This window comes from Archocentrus centrarchus, unplaced genomic scaffold, assembly GCF_007364275.1.
Source record: "Archocentrus centrarchus isolate MPI-CPG fArcCen1 unplaced genomic scaffold, fArcCen1 scaffold_36_ctg1, whole genome shotgun sequence".
Lineage (NCBI taxonomy): Eukaryota > Metazoa > Chordata > Actinopteri > Cichliformes > Cichlidae > Archocentrus > Archocentrus centrarchus.
Genome location: NW_022060263.1, coordinates 164,548 through 182,148, shown reverse-complemented (window position 1 = coordinate 182,148; position 17,601 = coordinate 164,548). Strand labels below are relative to the sequence as shown.

Genomic DNA, 17,601 nt, shown 5'->3' with positions numbered 1-17,601 from the left:
ACTTTTCTGTTGTTTTGTTTTGTTGTGCTGCAGTTTGACTTACTGCATATTTATTTGTCTGTAAAGAGGAGTCACCTAAAAATGGTATGTTGTTACTGTCCTGAGTTAAGTAATAAAGACGTGCAGGTCTATTTTGTCCAGGTCTTATTTACAGTGGGAAAAAAAGGTCTGCTTCCACCAAGAAAAAAAAATCAAGGCCATAGATTATTGTTTTGTTTTTTGTGTTTTTTTTTTTTAAATCAAATGTTTATCTGCTCGCTGTGCAAACATCTGTTAGTGATCTGCCCTGATTAATCCCAAATTTTCAAAACCACCATGTCTGCTGGTGGAATCATGAAGAATTGCCTTTGCATAACCATTTATGGTCACAAGGCTTTCCTGAAAGCTCTGTAGAAGATGTTATCCATTCTGCTGCAGTCTGTCATGTGAGAAACTCTAGGACAGAAGTTTTGGTGTTAAAGTTGTTTTAAAAAGGGGGGGTGGGGCAAAACAAAGTTTAAAGTTTTAAAAAATTTGTGCTACAGCAAAAATTTGGTGTCCATTATTGATCAGTTTGCAGAGACTCCAGTAGCCATCAGCTCGATACAGTACAATTCTAAGTTTTGTCTACCTCACCATACCCCCTGGTGGATCAACCAGAGCGCTCTGATCTTTTGAGAGATGCACAAAAGTGGAGGCAGTCCTAATGTCTGGAACAGCTTGCCTTTTCGTATCTGCTGACGATCCGCCTCTTCTCACTGGCATTTGGCACCCTGACCTCTTCTTTTATTGAGTGCGTTCTGTTTGTTTTTCTATTTCAAGCTTGGTCAGAACTTTGGTCAGCTGTGTTTTGCTTTAATGTACTATACAAACAAATTTTGAGTTGATATGAAGCTGAATCTCTGAAGGCTTTTGAAGTGGTTTGATGCTCTTCTCTGTTGACAGGGTGCATACGACTTTTCTAGGATCAAATTCAAACACTTTTTTAAGCACTTTCAATGTCCATTTCCAGGATTTTCCAGCACATTAACATTGTGGTACGTTTTCATACAAATACATACATACTCAAAATTATTTCACATTTTTTAATCACATTTAAACGATGGTATTATGCCATAAGTCACTGGACAAATCTGGTTTAAAACAGTTCTAAGTGAACGGTCTAAGTGAACAATCACATTATGCTCCATAGGCTCCGTCCAAATGGTTAAAAGTCAGTTTTTTCACGGGTGTAGACTTCAGAGACATATAGATGTCTATGGTAGAATTCAGCTCCGCACCTGTAAAGTTTCTTCACAAGAGCGTCAAACTGCAGTAGCACACACAGTAGACACTTGTGTGCCCAATGTTTCTTTGTGCGCGTGGCTGCTGAGCTGTTGAATTTACTTGTGGGGAATGAATACCCACTCTGCTCACTTTCTGCTGCTAGAATTGAGTTAAAGTGGACCTTTTCTGCTTTTCCTTATTTTCATGTGTCATATGAATACTATATACTGTTCCAGTGGAAAATGTTCTCATCAAACATGACCAAAGTTTCAAATAAAGTTTATGTAGGAGGTAAGGTGATACCACATACTACATGTTGCATAGCATAAGTTATAGCTAGCTAGCCAGATGGGCTTCCTTAGATAACATTTGTTTTCTTCTAGCAAATCTTAACAAAAGTTAGCTTACCTGCTACCAGACAGATCACTAGATACAAACATAAGCAACAAACTGGCTAACCTTAGCTTTTCTGCATGACTACCAAAACTATCTGAAGCCGCATCAGTGGTAGTTTTGGTCTCAATGTGCAGTTTGTTTTGGAGTCTGTATTGGGCTGGGAGCCAGCTGGTTGACATCAAAGATAAGTGGAATCCATTTCCTTTTTTCATCTGCCCATGCAAGATAAAGTGGGAGGATATTGTTGTCACAGGTTGTCTGTCTGTCCATCCGATTGTCTGTGGGTCTATCTGTGAGGTTTTACCTTTCAGGTCTATAGACTCCTCCAAAGCCAAATGGAGTTGAGCCATAAAATTTGGAATACGGGTCTTTACACTTCCAGCATTCCGTGACCAGGACAAAAAACCGCATTGTTCCTCCTGGATCTGAGGTTTGACTAATGGGCCGACCCTCCTTTCCAGCACCCTGGCATAGACCTTACCGGGGAGGCTGAGGAGTGTGATCCCCCAAAAGTTGGAGCACACCCTCTGGTCTCCCTTCTTAAAGATGGGGACCACCACCCCGGTCTGCCAATCCAATGGCACTGCCCCAGATCTCCACGCGATGTTGCAAGGCGTGTCCAACCAAGACAGCCCTACAACATCCAGAGCCTTCAGGAACTCAGGGCGAATCTCATCCACCCCAGGGGCCCTGCCACCAAGGAGTTGTTTAACTGCCTCAGTGACCTCACACCCAGTGATGGGCAGTCATCTCCCTCGTCCCCAGACTCTGCTTCCACTACAGAAAGCGTGTCAGTGGGATTCAGGAGGTCCTCAAAGTATTCCTTTTACCGTCCAACTATAGCCTCAGTTGAAGTCAGCAGCACCCCACCCGCACTATAAACCATGTGAGTGGAGCACTGCTTTCCCCTCCTGAGTTGCCTGACGGTTTGCCAGAATGCCATTCGAAAGTCTTTTTCCATAGCCTCACCAAACTCCTCCCACACCCGAGTTTTTGCTTGTGACCTGTGGGAGGTTCTGCGGGAGTATGGGGTGTCAGGCCTGTTGTTGCAGGCCATTCAGTCTCTGTACAACCGCAGTGAGAGCTTGGTCTGTATAGCTGGTAATAAGTCGGATTCGTTACCTGTGGGTGTTGGACTCCGTCAGGGCTGCCCTTTGTCACCGATTCTGTTCATAATTTTTATGGACAGAATTTCTATGCGTAGCCAGGTGGCGGAAGGTTTCTTCCTTGGTGGCCTCAGAGTCTTATCTCTGCTCTTTGCAGATGATGCGGTCCTGTTAGCTTCATCAGCGGGTGGCCTCCAGCTCGCAGTGTAATGTTTGCAGCCAAGTGTGAAGCGGCTGGCATGGGAATCAGCACCTCTAAGTCTGAGGCCATGGTCCTCAGTCCGAAAAGGGTGGCGTGCCCTCTCCGGCTCAGGGACGAGTTCTTGCCCCAAGTGGAGGAGTTCAAGTATCTCGGGGTCTTGTTCACAAGTGACGGGAGAAGAGAGCAGGAGATCAACAGACGGATCGGGGCTGCTTCTGCAGTGATGCAGATGCTGCACTGGTCTGTCGTGGTGAAGAGGGAGCTTAACGTAAAAGCAAACCTCTCGATTTACCGGTCGATCTACGTTCCTACCCTCACCTATGGTCACGAACTTTGGGTAGTGACCGAAAGAATAAGATCGCAAATACAAGCGGCAGAAATGAGTTTCCTCTGAAGGGTGGCTGGCCTCTCCCTTAGAGATAAGGTGAGGAGTGCGGCCATCCAGGAGGGGCTCAAAGTAGAGCCGCTGCTCCACCACATCAAAAGGAGCCAGTTGAGGTGGCTCGGGCATCTGATTAGGATGCCTTCTGGCTGCCTCTTGGGTGAGGTGTTCCGGGCATGTCCCACCGGGAGGAGGCCCCGTGGTAGACCCAGGACACGCTGGAGAGATTATATCGCTCGGCTGGCCTGGGAACCCCTTGGGGTCCCTCCAGATGAGCTGGAGGAGGTGGCTGGGGAGAGGGAAGCCTGGGCTTCTCTGCTTAGGCTCCTGCCTCCTCGACCTGGAAGAGAATGGATGGATGGATGGATGGATGGTCTTTACACTTCAGAGATGTGCAATGTGTGTTCATCTGTCCAGGGTTTGTCAGTGTGGATTTACCTTTCTGGTCAATAGACTCCAAAACCACAAGAAACTGAGTCATAATAATTTGGAATAGGTGTTACCCTTCAAAGATGTGCAGCACAATACTCATATTCCTGGGTGTTTAGTATTCTTTGAATACTTTTGCTATATGTATCTGAAGTGGAGAGAAAACAACATGGAGGATTTCAGGCTGCTAATACTATCATAATATATGCTAATGCTATCCAGCCTCTTCCTCATGCCTTGTTGGCTTAGTGTGTTTATATTGCACTGTGTGATTGGCTAGCAACTCACCTAAGTCACTGCATAGCTGCCAGTAGCAAGCTAGTGAGAAAAAGAGAATCCTAAATTTCTAGGTCTGTTTATAGTAACATCAGTTCTAGGCTGCAGCAAACTTCTGATTAACTGAGCAGTGTCTAATATGTTGGTCAGGGATGAGTTATGGCCATAAATAGTACAGTCTATGGGTCATCATTGTGCAAAGCCATAACTACTGCTCAGCAATATTGCTCAAATGTAAACAACATGGTTGCATTATGTCGTGTACATGGTTTCCTTATTATAGTGATGTTATACATAATGCATTGATATCAGCAGTTTATACATTATGGATGCATTATGTAGTAATATTCCTGTACGCTTATGTGTACATCATGTGTAATATGATGTACAGATGAGTATGTGATGCATATTCATGTGTACATCATATTATACACATGAGCATAATATGATGTGAATACCTTGTACTTATGTATTATATCTGGCTCATTGTTATAGATTATATAAACAGAAAGACATTATGTGGTATACACCTTTGTACAGGAGTGCAGTATGTACTTTCTCAAATTTGTTCACCATGGAAATTTTTGGAATGCAATGGAAAATGCAATGCAATGGAAATTTTTTTGTCTCTGTTTTAGGATGTGGTTACCAAAAAGTATTTGTAGAAATGTTAAAGATAATCACAGAATAGCTATCTCTTACAGCTTGTTTTGATTTAATTAGTATTGTTAATATTGAAAACATACTTTTGCTTGAATATGCATTATATCCTTACTAACCTAGCTGTGACTTTGGATATTTATTTGGATAAAGGTTAAGGGCAAGGCCTCCAAATTAGGGCAAAATAGTTTTGCAGAAGGTAATATCTGCTGAAGGGTTTGTATTATGAAGTGGGCTGTAATGTTATCCTGACTTCTACATTTATTTTATATTTTCATTAATCGCAAGTGGCTGTCCCCATCAGTGATGGTGTTGCTCATTTTCCTTATTTCCTTTGTCTTTATGTTAGTTTTTTTTCTCCTCTTTTATGGAACTAAAGCTTTTCAAGCGCTCTTCTGCTCAACAGTATTTTGATTTTTATCAAAAGTTTGCAGTTTTTAACTTGTGTTTAGTTCTTGGAAAAAAAATCATGTCTCTAGTCAAATAATAGTAAGCTGGTGTCTAATCGGAATCTGTGACAATAAATGAATCATGTACTACATTGGTTAGTGAAGTTTCAGTAAAGGGATAATCCCATAAAAGAGTGAGTATTAATCCTATAAAGTGTAGTTGTATAATCTAATGTTTACATTAGGATTAGGATTATCATTCAAAACCTGCTCTGGATAAACAGTGTTTGTATAGTTATCTCCCTTTTTCTGTGCAGCTGGTGGTGTTTTGCTGGTAAAATTCTCCATTTTGCAACATGCATAAAATGAATAAATTGAGCACATGTTAAGAATCAGGCCATCATATGAATATTTGTTTGCTCACACAAAAGAAAGATACATGGCACATATCTGAAATGAAGTGATCTGTTTTCTGTTTCTAAATGTTGTTTTTCACACATATATATGGAAGCTTGTTTCCACTACTAAAAAAAAAAAAAAAAAAATTGCCATCCGTAACTCAAAATTTTGAGATACAAAAGTCAGAATTTTGACTTTTGTATCTCAAAATTTTGTGTTAATAACAAGGATTGTCATTTGCTTCACATTTGCATACAGTGGAATGAAATTTCTATCCTCAGGTCCCAGTGTTGCCCTTAAAGAATAAATATAGATAAAAAGTAACAACAATATAAAAGGAAAAAAATATATATATATATGCATATACACACACACGCATATATACACACACATGCACACACACACACATGAATAAATATAAACAATATAAAATAAACAGTTTGAATTGAGTAAAGGTAGTGACACTTGGTGCCACAGCAGTGATGATTATGCAATAACAGCAGCATGAGTTTGTGCAAGGATTGATGGAGGGAGAGCAGTGCAGCTACACAGCCCCACCAGAGTTCAGCAGTCTTACAGCTTCAGGGAAGAAGTTGTTCCTCAGTTGTTCCTGCTCTTAATGCTCCTCAGCCTCCTACCTGAGGGGAGTGGAACAAAAAGTGTGTGTGTGGGGTCCTTCAGGATGTAGGCGGCCCCTTTCCTGCATCTGGCGGTGTAAATGGTGGTGGTGGAGAAGCTGACTCCAACAGTCCTCTGTGCAGCCTTCACCACCCTCTGCAGAGCTTTCTTCTCTGTCGCAGAGCAGCTTGCGTGCCACACAGTGATGCAGGAGCCCAGGACGCTCTCCACCACACTTCTGGAGAGCGTCCTGAATGAATAACACAACATTTCGAGTTATTACTGCCAATCAGGAAGCTCAGTGAAAGAGGTCATTTCCTTGTTATCCAGAAGCAGATGACTCATGCACACTCAAAATGTGATAGCAATAGTATCAGTAAGCTACTAGTGTCTAGCAAATGTGAACGAATTGTTGTCATTTTGACCGTCAATGGTCAAAATGCTTTCTAGCGAAAAAAGGCTGCATAAATATAAGGAATCAAAGTTTTCATGTCGATCTGTTAGACAGCTGATATCTTCAGCCTGCTGCTTCCAGTTAACAAGGAAATGACGTACCGTCACGGAGCTTCCTGATTGGCAGAGCAAATTCAAAATTTCGAGTTATTAACGCAAAATTTTGAGATACATAACTCAAAATTTTGACTTATTTTCTCGAAATTTTGATTTCTGAGCTCAAAATATTGAGTTATGGAGGGCAATTTCTTTTGATTATTTTTTACAAATAAAAAACTGAAAAGTGCGGTGTGCAAAAGTATTGAGCCCCCCTGAGTTAATACTTTGTGGAACCACCTTTTGCTGCAGTTACAGCTGCAAGTCTTTTAGGGTATGTCTCCACCAGCTGTCACATCTAGTGACTGAAATTACAAATACAAATACAAGATTGCCCTGTATTTGGCTCCATCCATCTTCCCATCAACTCTGACCAACTTCCCTGTCCCTGCTGAAGAGAAGCAGCCCCAGAGCATGATGCTGCCCCCACCATATTTGACAGTGGGGATGGTGTGTTCAGAGTGATGTGCAGTGTTAATTCTCCGCCACACATAGTGTTTTGCATTTTGGCCAGAACGTTCAATCTTGGTCTCCTCTGACCAAAGCACCTTGTTCCACATGTTTGCTGTGTCTCCAACATGGCTTCTGGCAAACTGCAAACGGGACTTTTTATGGTTTTCTTTTAACAATGGCTTTCTTCTTGCCACTCTTCCATAAAGACCACATTTGTGCAGTGCACGACTAATAGCTGTGGATCTCTGCATTTGGTCCAGAGTCACCGTGGGCCTCTTGGCTGCATCTCTGATCAGTGCTCTCCTTGTTGGGCCTGTAAGTTTAGGTGGACGGCCTTGTCTTGGTAGGTTTACAGTTGTGCCGTACTCTTTCCATTTCCGGATAATGGCTTGAACAGTGCTCCGTGAGATGTTCAAAGCTTGGGAAATCTTTTTATAGCCTAAGCCTGCTTTAAACTTCTCCACAACCTTCTTCCTGACCTGTCTGCTGTGTTCTTTGGACTTCATGATGCTGTTTACGCCCCAATATTCTCTTAACCAATCTCTGAGGCCGTCACGGAGCAGCTGTATTTGTACTGAGATTAGATTATACACAGGTGGACTCTTTTTAGTCATTAGCAGTCATCAGGCAACTTCTGAATGCAGTTGGTTGCACTCAGAGAAAAGGGGGCTCAATACTTTTGCACACTGCACTTTTCAGTTTTTTATTTGTAAAAAATGTTTTGAATCATGTATAATTTTCTTTCCACTTCACAATTGTGTACCAACATGTTGGTCTATCACATTAAATTGCTGTGAAATATATTTATGTTTGTGGTTGTAATGTGACAAAAGATGGAAAAGTTAAAGGGGTGTGAATACTTTTGTAAGCCACAGTATGTACTATAAAGAGGAAACTTACATTTTGAATAAGAATTTGACATGACATGCTAATGTCATTTTTGCATCATTACTGCTAGTTTAATTTTTGCTGTGCTCATCTATATTTGAATATGAACATCTCCATTAGAGCCAGCCAAACATTAAACAGACCAACGTATTAAAAATCCAAAACTCATTAAAGAAATGTGTATATATACAAGCAGCAGCATACCGAATCACATTTACCCTTACTCACACACAGCAATGATTATTTAGCCTGCATTCATTAGTGCACATAAGCAGAACATTAGTATGTAAAAATGGTGAGTTATAATCATTTTTACATATGGTTGTAGGGTTTATAAACTCTGTTTTCGGTGCCTTGGCACAACTGTATTGTACATAACATTATATGTTACATTATATATATTTCAATCACTATCATCAGCTTTATCATTAGCATCAAAATGTGTTAAAATGGTGCACCTGGCCTAAATTAATGACACGTAAACCTAAACAGCATTATTGGACACATCAACATACTGTCAGTTCATTTTGCATGAAAATGTAATTTTATTGTTTAGTCCTCTGTCTTTCCCCCAGAAAGGGGATGAGTCCTCTCTAGGAATTACAGCTCAAGGGGAAAAGTGTTTTCAATTTCATTATATTTCCAAACACATTTTTTTTTCATCTTCTTATAAAATGGAACCTCCAGATCGGTCTATATGTGTTAGTAGTGGAGAGAGAAGTTGGAAAATGAAGACTTTAATTGAATCTATGAAAATTCCAAGGATAACACCATTTGACAGATTCAGGAGTGTATTATCATGGCCATATTTCATGTATTGTTTTTCCTTTCTTTAATGTGGGTCAGGCAATAATGCAATGCACTAAGAATGTGGCAAAACCAAGCAGCGCATGAATTACAGTCATCTGTGAGTTCTCTCTGAGGGTTGTTGTTGTCGTGTTTTTTTTTTTTAATAAGATCACTAACTTGAAATAATGCAAAGCAGCTGAAATCACGCATAGGCATTATATTCTTGGTTTTAACACCTGCAGCTCCAGTCCACACTGTGTCATTTGTAGGCACAGTCAGGAACAGCAGTGACATATTTAAAATTGTCTACAAGAAGATTAATTTGAATACATTTCTGTGCAAAAGTTTTGAACCACCCCTCATTTCTTCATGCATTCTATTGCTGAGGCACATAGTGAAGGTTTTTAAACTTTCTAAAGAGTCAGTTGCTACAGACCTCCAAACTTCATGTGGTGTTCAGATTAGCTTGTAGAGAGTTTCATGGAATGGATTCCCTTGGCCAAGCAGCTGTATCCAAGTCTTAGATCACCAAGCACAATATAAAGCTTTGAATCCAATGATGTAAAGCATGCAGTGAAACATGTTTTCTGGAGTGACAAATCACACTTCTCCATCTGCCAATCTGATGGACAAGTCTGAGTTTGGCAGCTGCCAGGAGAACGGTACCTGTCTGACTGCAATGTTCCAAGTTTAAAGTTGGTGCAGGGGGGGATTATGGGGTGGGGTGGTTTTTCAGGAGCTGGGCTCAGCCTCTTAGTTCCAGTGAAAGGAACTCTTAATGCTTCAGCATACTAAGACATTTTGGACAATGTTACCCTCCCAGCTTTGTGGGAACAGTTTGGGGATGGCCTCATGCTCCAACAGGGAACCGACAAGCCCAGGTTAACGCAGCTGGAAAAAAAATGGCCATGGTGTGTGTGTGTGTGTGTGTGTGTGTGTGTGTGTGTGTGTGTGTGTGTGTGTGTGTGAGGGGGGGGTACTCTGATATGTGATATCTTAAACACCATTTTAGATTTGGGCTGAAATTTTCTGTGTGATTTTTTTGGTGCCCTCTTGATTTCAATAAAGCTCTTTTCTACATTATATTTTGATTTTGAATTTTTGCCTGCTGGTACCTACTGTACTCCAACATGATGACGCATCAGAGAACAAAGCAAGGTCGATAAAGACATGGATGACCAAGTTTGGTGTGGAAGAGCTTGAGTAGCCTGGACAGTGTCCTGATCTCAACTCAATAGAACACCTTTGAGATGAATGAAGGTGGAGACTGTGAGCCAGGTCTTCTTGTCCAACATCAGTGTCTGACCTCACAAATGTGCTTCTGCAAGAATGGTCAAAAATTCCCATAAACACTATTAAACCCGTGCAAAGACTTACTGTAGAATGGGATGTCACTCAAGTTCATATGGCTGTGAAGGCAGACAATATAGTGGCAATTTAGTATATTTTGTTTCCAAGGAGCCATAGTTTCTTGTAATTTTTAATGTGGTGTTGAGCAAAGTCTTTTAAAGTTTTTCTTAGCTGCTTTTTGTTAAACTCATTATCAGTTCAGTCCTTGGACCTGACTGTTTTTAGAGGTCTTTTTTATTTGTTTGTTAAACCACTTAACATTAACTTATGAATCATTCAAGCATAGAAAGACCCCCGACTCAAGAAATGAACCATTGTTGTATCAACACAGAACAGACAACAAATAATGGTAAATGAACTAGTTGACATACAGCGCTTTTCTAGCTGAGCACTCAAAGTACTTTATACAGCACGTTTGCATTTACCCATTCATACAAGCATTTCTTTCTACAGTGCTTACTATCTACCGTTCACACCGTTGCATCAGAGACCAACTTGGGGTTCAGTATCTTGCCAAAGGATAGCCAGGAATCGAACCACCAACCTTCTGATTAAAATAGAATAGAATAGAATAGAATAGAATAGAACTTTATTTTCATTATACATACAACGAAATTCCGAACAACGGACAACCATCCAAGAGGAGGACAGACAAGGCTAACATAAGGGAGATGGGTGTCTGCAGCTGCTGCCACTAGGGGCACCGCCGGTAAAATCAATCCCCAGAAAAAGTAGATGACCTGCAAACCTCCTGAGCCACAGCCACCCTCAATCCAGTTCTAATCCATTTTAAAATATTTACTTCCAGCCTGTTGCAAAAACACACAATTTGTTCCCATATTTTCAGTTGAGTCTTCTTAATATTGCCAAAGCAAGTGGTGTGCAGTGTGTCCTTTAAAAAAAAGCTGCTCCTTTCCTGGCTTCCTCTTTAGACAATATTGTTTCAGTTTCTTTATTCAGACTTTCTCTTGCTTTCATGCCTCAGTGGTACAAGATTCTCTCTTACAACAGCTGAAGTGGAGAAAGGTCACTGCTTTCTCCACTTCAACTGGAGGTATTATACAGAGAATTATTAGATATATTTGTAATATATATTTGTCTATTTAGTATGCGGCTAAAAAACCCAACCCAATGTTAAGAGATTAATATAGTTTATATATAAAATGTTTTTCTGTATTGCATACATTTGAAATGGAAAATAAACAAATTAAATTACAACAATAATAGTTTGCTCTCGCCATTTTACTATTGTGCACTGCCTGCAAATCAAAAATGTATTTCTCTGTCGTGTGCTATTCAGTAGAACAAATTGAAAAGATGTCAGTGATGAAGGTGTCTCCGCTACCTTTCAGAACACATACACTAACGCAGACAAGCTGCTGGAGGCAGCTGAGCAGCTGGCACAAACAGGAGAGTGCGACCCTGAGGAAATCTACAAGGCAGCCAGACACCTGGAAGTGCGAATCCAAGACTTTGTTCGCCGGGTGGAACACAGGAAGCTGCTGCTTGACATGTCTGTCTCCTTCCACACACACACTAAGGAGGTGGGGGACAGTTTTACTCTACTTCTTTTATTTTCTCATTTTCATTTCATCAAATATTGATGAACTGATCATTTCTGTTTGCATGTGTGCATCCAGCTGTGGTCGTGGATGGAGGAGCTGCAGAAGCAGCTGCTGGACGATGTGTGCTGCGATTCTGTGGATTCAGTTCAGACTCTGATCCAGCAGTTCCAGCAGCAGCAGACAGCCACACTGGAGGCAACACTTAATGTGATTAAAGAGGGAGAGGAATTAATACAACAGCTCAGGTAATAGTCATATTCTTCTTATTATTCATGGTGGTGTGAGAGAGAAAAATTAACACCAATAATCAAGTAGTGAAATGACTATTTATAATGTTATTAAAACAGCTCAAGTTATAGCATAAATTCTTAAAATGTCATTAAGTTAAATCATAATTATGATTTAATTATGATCAAATCATAATTATATTATTACATATTAGCAAAAATATATGACAGCTGACAATCTCTCTGTTTTTCTTTCTCATGCAAAAGGAAATAAAATTAAATCAATGATAGAAGCAGAAACAACTAATAGACATTGTGTGACTGTTGACTGGTAAAAGGAGTAATCCCCTGGCTGTTCCCTATTTTCTTTGAGGGGTAATAGGATTACCAACCATAGAATTCTCTAGTTTGTCATGTTTTTCTGCCCCCTTCATATAAGCGGGGTGAGAGAAATGAGAAAGAGTCAATAAAAGCATATCTTTAGCTTACACTGCTACAGTTATTATAACCTGTGCAGAGTCCATTCAGGGAAAGTGTTTTTGTACTTGTAGTTTACAGATGTCTGCTGTGTGTGTGTGTGTGTGTGTGTGTGTGTGTGTGTGTGTGTGTGTGTGTGTGTGTGTGTGTGTGTGTGTGTGTGTGTGTGTGAGAGAGAGAGAGAGATTGTGGCTGTGCAGAATGGGTAGATTGTGTGGGTTGAGGCTTTCTCAACCACTCATTCAAACAGTGTGAGGGAGTGACTGAAGCCATTTGTCACCAGGAACCAAAGAACCAAAATGAAAACATTTCCAGTAATCTTCATGGAAACCAGTTTGGGTTTCAGACTGCCATAAGAACATTGTAAAAGCAAAGCCCTCTGAAGTCTTATGACATAATGTATGTTTGTAACCTGAAGTGCGCCTTTGTAAAAATATAACTTTATGTTGTGTTTAGGCAGCCCCCAACAATTGTGATTGGTCTGTTCAGTAACGTTGAGTCCTCCTGTGCAGTTCTGGTTATGTTTTTGCTGCAGTTTTTGAATGGATTAGTGTCTCAAAAAAATAGAAACCCAGGAGGGAAATAAAGTCCTAGCTTTTTATTTATTTGTACCCATTGTGGCTGACGCCACATATAAAATACCAGGACATGACCACAAGGAAATTCACACATAATGCACCATGCAGAAGCATAAATGCTGGCAATAGCATTGGTTGGTTGTGTAGGTTATGTCATAGGCTCTACAAAGATTCACCACAGAAGTCTAAATCCATAAGCCATAAGAGGGGGAAACATTTCTGGGAATTAATCTCAAAAAATGTCATCAGAAAGATAGCAGACAAACATGGCTGTGTGTGTATGTGTTTTTTTCCCTACACACAGAGTGGAGCTGGCAGCAGTCATTCTACTATAAACACTGGGAGCAGAAAACAGCTTGTAGCCAAAATACTGTATGAGAACTACTTATCCAGACTCTCAGCAGCACACACGTCTAGTTTGAAGAAGAGTCGGACAGATGCTGGAACAAAGAGATTTTTCAAATTATTTGCGAGATGTCTCTTCCTGTCTCGGTTTTTGCAGAGATGCAGCCATGGCAACCAATAAGACGCCACACTGCAGTTCCATCGCACACATACAAGGGGTGCTCCAGCAACTGGATGAAGCCCAGGGCCAGATGGAGGAGCTGTTCCACGAACGCAAAATCAAGCTGGACATCTTTCTGCAGCTCCGCATCTTCGAGCAGTACACTATAGAGGTCAGACAACAGGAGTGTTTGTTCAGTACTTGTGGTTTACCCTTAGACACACAAAGCTACAGCTGTAAAGCTCAGTCAACTGTGTCACCATTAGTGCAAATGGTGTTCCATATGCTCTTTCAAAAAAGAAAAGATGCTTCATCACATAGTTTGCTCAACAGGGCAGCTCTGCCTCCATTGTTTGCACCACTTTTAGCACTGTCTGCAGCACATGTAGCAGAGTAGCATCACAGCTAAGCAGACAGAGGTGTAAACTGAAGCTCTGTCTTAACTTTAAGCTGCTAATTAGGCTAGCATGATTGCTGAAGTTTACAAAAAACAAACAGTGACAATGAATTTTTTGTCAGGATAGGGTCCCCCGAATTCAGTTGTGGTCCAGCTCTAGCTCTTGATGTGTTCTGTTGTTTTCTAAATTCTGAAGATTGCCCCTTTTATTCCATTCTGACAGGTCACGGCAGAATTAGATGCTTGGAATGAGGATCTGTCTCGTCAGCTGAATGACACCAGCCGCTCGGGCGCCAGCAGTAGCAGCAGCAGCGGGGGAGGTGGAGCCTCCTCTGGCGGCTCAGAGGACATTGGTCTTGCAGAGCAGCGGCTGAAGCGGCATGCGGAGAGAAAAGCAGCCATGAACAACATGACCTATGAAGTGATGCAGCAGGGTCAAGATCTGCACCAGTACATCATGGAGGTCCAGGCTTCAGGTAGAACACAGAAATTATTTTCTTTATGAGAAAGAAAGAGAAGGGAGATTCAAAGGAATAGAAACGAAAGAGGAAACCTTACTGTGTGGTCCCTCAGCATACATGCACTGTAGAAGTAATTAGGCAGTATTGGTTTTAGGATGGTTTTCATACTCCTGCGACAGGCTGGTGACCTGTACAGGGTGAACCCTGCCTCTCACCCTGTGTTAGCTGGGATAGGCTCCAGCCCCCCCCCGCGACCCTGAACAGGATAAGCGGAAGTGAATGAATGGATGGATGGATGGATGGATGGTTTTCATACTACTTAAGAACATAGGGTATGTGTCTTTGTTGCCCTCTCATTGTGCATGTACAGCTGTCCGCTCCAACTTGACAGAGCAACAACGTGCTGACACTGTAACACAATTTATGATTCCAAAAAAAAGCATATGGTGTGCAACAGAAAAAGAAATGGGATAAACGATCTCAAAGCACAGCCCTCTACTGTGTGTAAATGTTTCTATATACACTATGAGAATGCCACTCTGCCCCTAGTTGGGATTAGTATGAACACATATGGTAAATGGACCGGTTTCTACTGTATGTAGCACTTTTCTACTCTAGCTGAACACTCAAAGCACTTTTTACAACATGTTTGCATTTGCCCATTCACACAAGCACTGTCTGCTACTTCAAAATGCTTTCTATCTAACACTGACACAGATGGTTAGAATACTGGGAAAATACATAGTTTTGAATAGCAAAGAAAAGCCTTGAAGGGTAGGGTAATCATAATACATCCTTAATTAGGTGCAGTAAACACAGTCTGCTGAATCTACCTTTAAGAATGGAGGCAACTCTTTTTGGAGCTAAAGAAATCTCATAATTTAATTATACATTATCCACCCCATCTCTAAATCTTCTTTCACACCAAATTGTAGAGCTGACAGAAGTAGAGTGTGTCACACTCTTGTGTATGTGTGTCATAGGAATTGAGCTGACAGGAGAGAAGGACTTGGACTTGGCTTCTCAGGTTCAGGAGCTGCTGGAGTTCCTACATGAGAAGCAACAGGAGGTGGAGGTCAACGTGCAACACACGCACACACGGTTGGAGCAGACTCTGCAGCTACGCCACCTCCAAGCCGAGGTTAAACAGGTAAACACATGCACAAACACCAGAACCAGGCACTTTAATCTTTAATACACTTTACAATCTTGCTTCATTTTCTGATCACATACCTTTACAAAATATCAAGAGTCAGAGAATGAATCCTAAAACAGGACATAAAGTACTGCTCCACTGGAGCAAGGCAGACTGGCTTTTATTAAGTAAAAACAAAGGCGAGTAAGTGAAAATCTCATTTTGAACAGGCTCCTCCATGTTGGAGAAATGACAAGAACAACACCCGGGTCTTCCTCGCTGATAAAACCAAGATGTTTGTCTGCAGATGTGATTATGAGCCTGCTGTGTCTTTAAACAGGAAGTACGCTGCTGCTGCAAATGGATACAGCTGAATAATTTATTAAGTTCACAGCAATGTGCTAATAACACAGACACACACCTGATCTCCTGTCCTCTGTCTTTCCCTGAGCTGTCTGTCAGATCTGCTCCAAACAATACCAAATCAATGAAGTCCACAACTTAGACTCAGACACATCACCTGTCAAGGCTGATGTCTACAATATTTCACAGTTGCATAAAGAAATTTACCTGACCAGCACACAAATTTAATAGATGCTTCCTTTTCTTCACAGCAGTAGTTTCTGAGTAAAGTTTATTTTTGTTTTACAGTAGGGCATTTGTTTATATGATATAGATGAATACCAAAACCCTATATCCTACACAAAGTCCAAAGATAGAGTATTGCTGATATTTGGATGGACACATTATTAAAATGCGTGAACATATGGGGTTTCTAAATGTGGAGTCAAAGACCTTAAAGACATGACTCTTCCCAGATGTGCAGTTCCCCCAAACATTTACTACATGTGTAAATGTGTGTGTTACTCAGACACATTTTTCCAGTCTTCACTCATGTAGCTTCTCAATCTCCTTGACTGCATGCATACTAATTACATGTTATTAACATAAATTTCACACTTTTAGTGACAAACAGTTTGGGCTGCTTTCCCACCACAATGTGTACAAACATGTATCTTCACATTTGTTTAGTCATGTGTTGTAATGGTGTCTTTCACTTGCTGTCTAGGTGTTGGGTTGGATACGTAATGGAGAGTCCATGCTGAATGCCAGCATGGTCAACGCTAGCTCTCTGTCTGAGGCCGAGCAGCTGCAGAGGGAGCATGAACAGTTCCAGATGGCTATAGAGGTTTACTCACACACACACACACACACACACACACACACACACACACACACACACACACACACACACACACACACACACACACACACACACAATCATTGCTGCTCCAACCAGTTTTACTGTACAGCAGTAATAATTATTTCAGTGTGTGCTGTTTGAATAGTAGCAGATGGGTGCACACAGTGACATGGAGATATTCTTTGTGCTGTCTGTGTGTGAACCAGGCTTACCTCAGTAATTTACATTCTGCTCTGATTTTGAAGAGCAACAGATGCTTAACACACACTTACACACAAACATTAAATCCTTTTAAGTGCTATCACTGCGTGCTGTGTGTGTTACTTTAAATAGCTGACCACAGAAGTCTGAAGATGCACGTGTGCACCACTTTATGTGTGTGTGTGTGTGTAGGACTTTTTTTAATGCCTGCATTCTCTTGCTGATGTCATACTGCCTTTGCTAATTTCCTAATTACACAAACTCATGTGTACAACACAATATAAAGTAAACTTTTGCCTTCACATAGTTTTAAAGTTATTACCCACTAATATATTTAACTTCCAAATAAAACTGTAGATTTATGATCATTTTAATACAGCCTAATTATCAGAATCCACATTAATGCAACATACTGTAAATTGTTTACTTTTTTGGAGCAGAGTCTGGCTTTAAGCATGAAGTGAGTGAGTTTGCTGTGTAAGAAGTATTAGAGTAGCTTTAAGCCTTGATGTTTGTCCACACCATTACAAAGGTGTGTTAAAAATGGTACACTGAACTAATGAGTCAGCGATAGCTGTAATTTAACTGATAGTAACCAGATCTCCTCTCTTCTAGTCCCTCTTCCATGCTAACTCTCTCCAGAAGACGCATCAGAGTGCTCTGCAGGTCCAACAAAAAGCTGAGGTGAATCTGAAGGGGTTTCTAAAACTATGCTTTAGC

The 17,601-nt window shown here is 41.0% G+C and overlaps 1 protein-coding gene across 2 annotated transcripts in view; it reads left to right on the top strand.

The window, feature by feature from the left end:
• kalrna (kalirin RhoGEF kinase a) overlaps window positions 1-17,601 on the top strand; it is a 239,733-nt gene that overhangs the window by 108,886 nt on the left and 113,246 nt on the right. For both annotated transcript variants that reach the window (XM_030724389.1, XM_030724388.1), the window contains exons 15-21: window positions 11,484-11,675; window positions 11,772-11,941; window positions 13,481-13,655; window positions 14,104-14,356; window positions 15,325-15,491; window positions 16,546-16,665; window positions 17,497-17,565. In XM_030724389.1, the coding sequence (XP_030580249.1) occupies window positions 11,484-11,675; window positions 11,772-11,941; window positions 13,481-13,655; window positions 14,104-14,356; window positions 15,325-15,491; window positions 16,546-16,665; window positions 17,497-17,565 (1,146 nt within the window). The remainder of the gene's footprint in view (window positions 1-11,483; window positions 11,676-11,771; window positions 11,942-13,480; window positions 13,656-14,103; window positions 14,357-15,324; window positions 15,492-16,545; window positions 16,666-17,496; window positions 17,566-17,601) is intronic.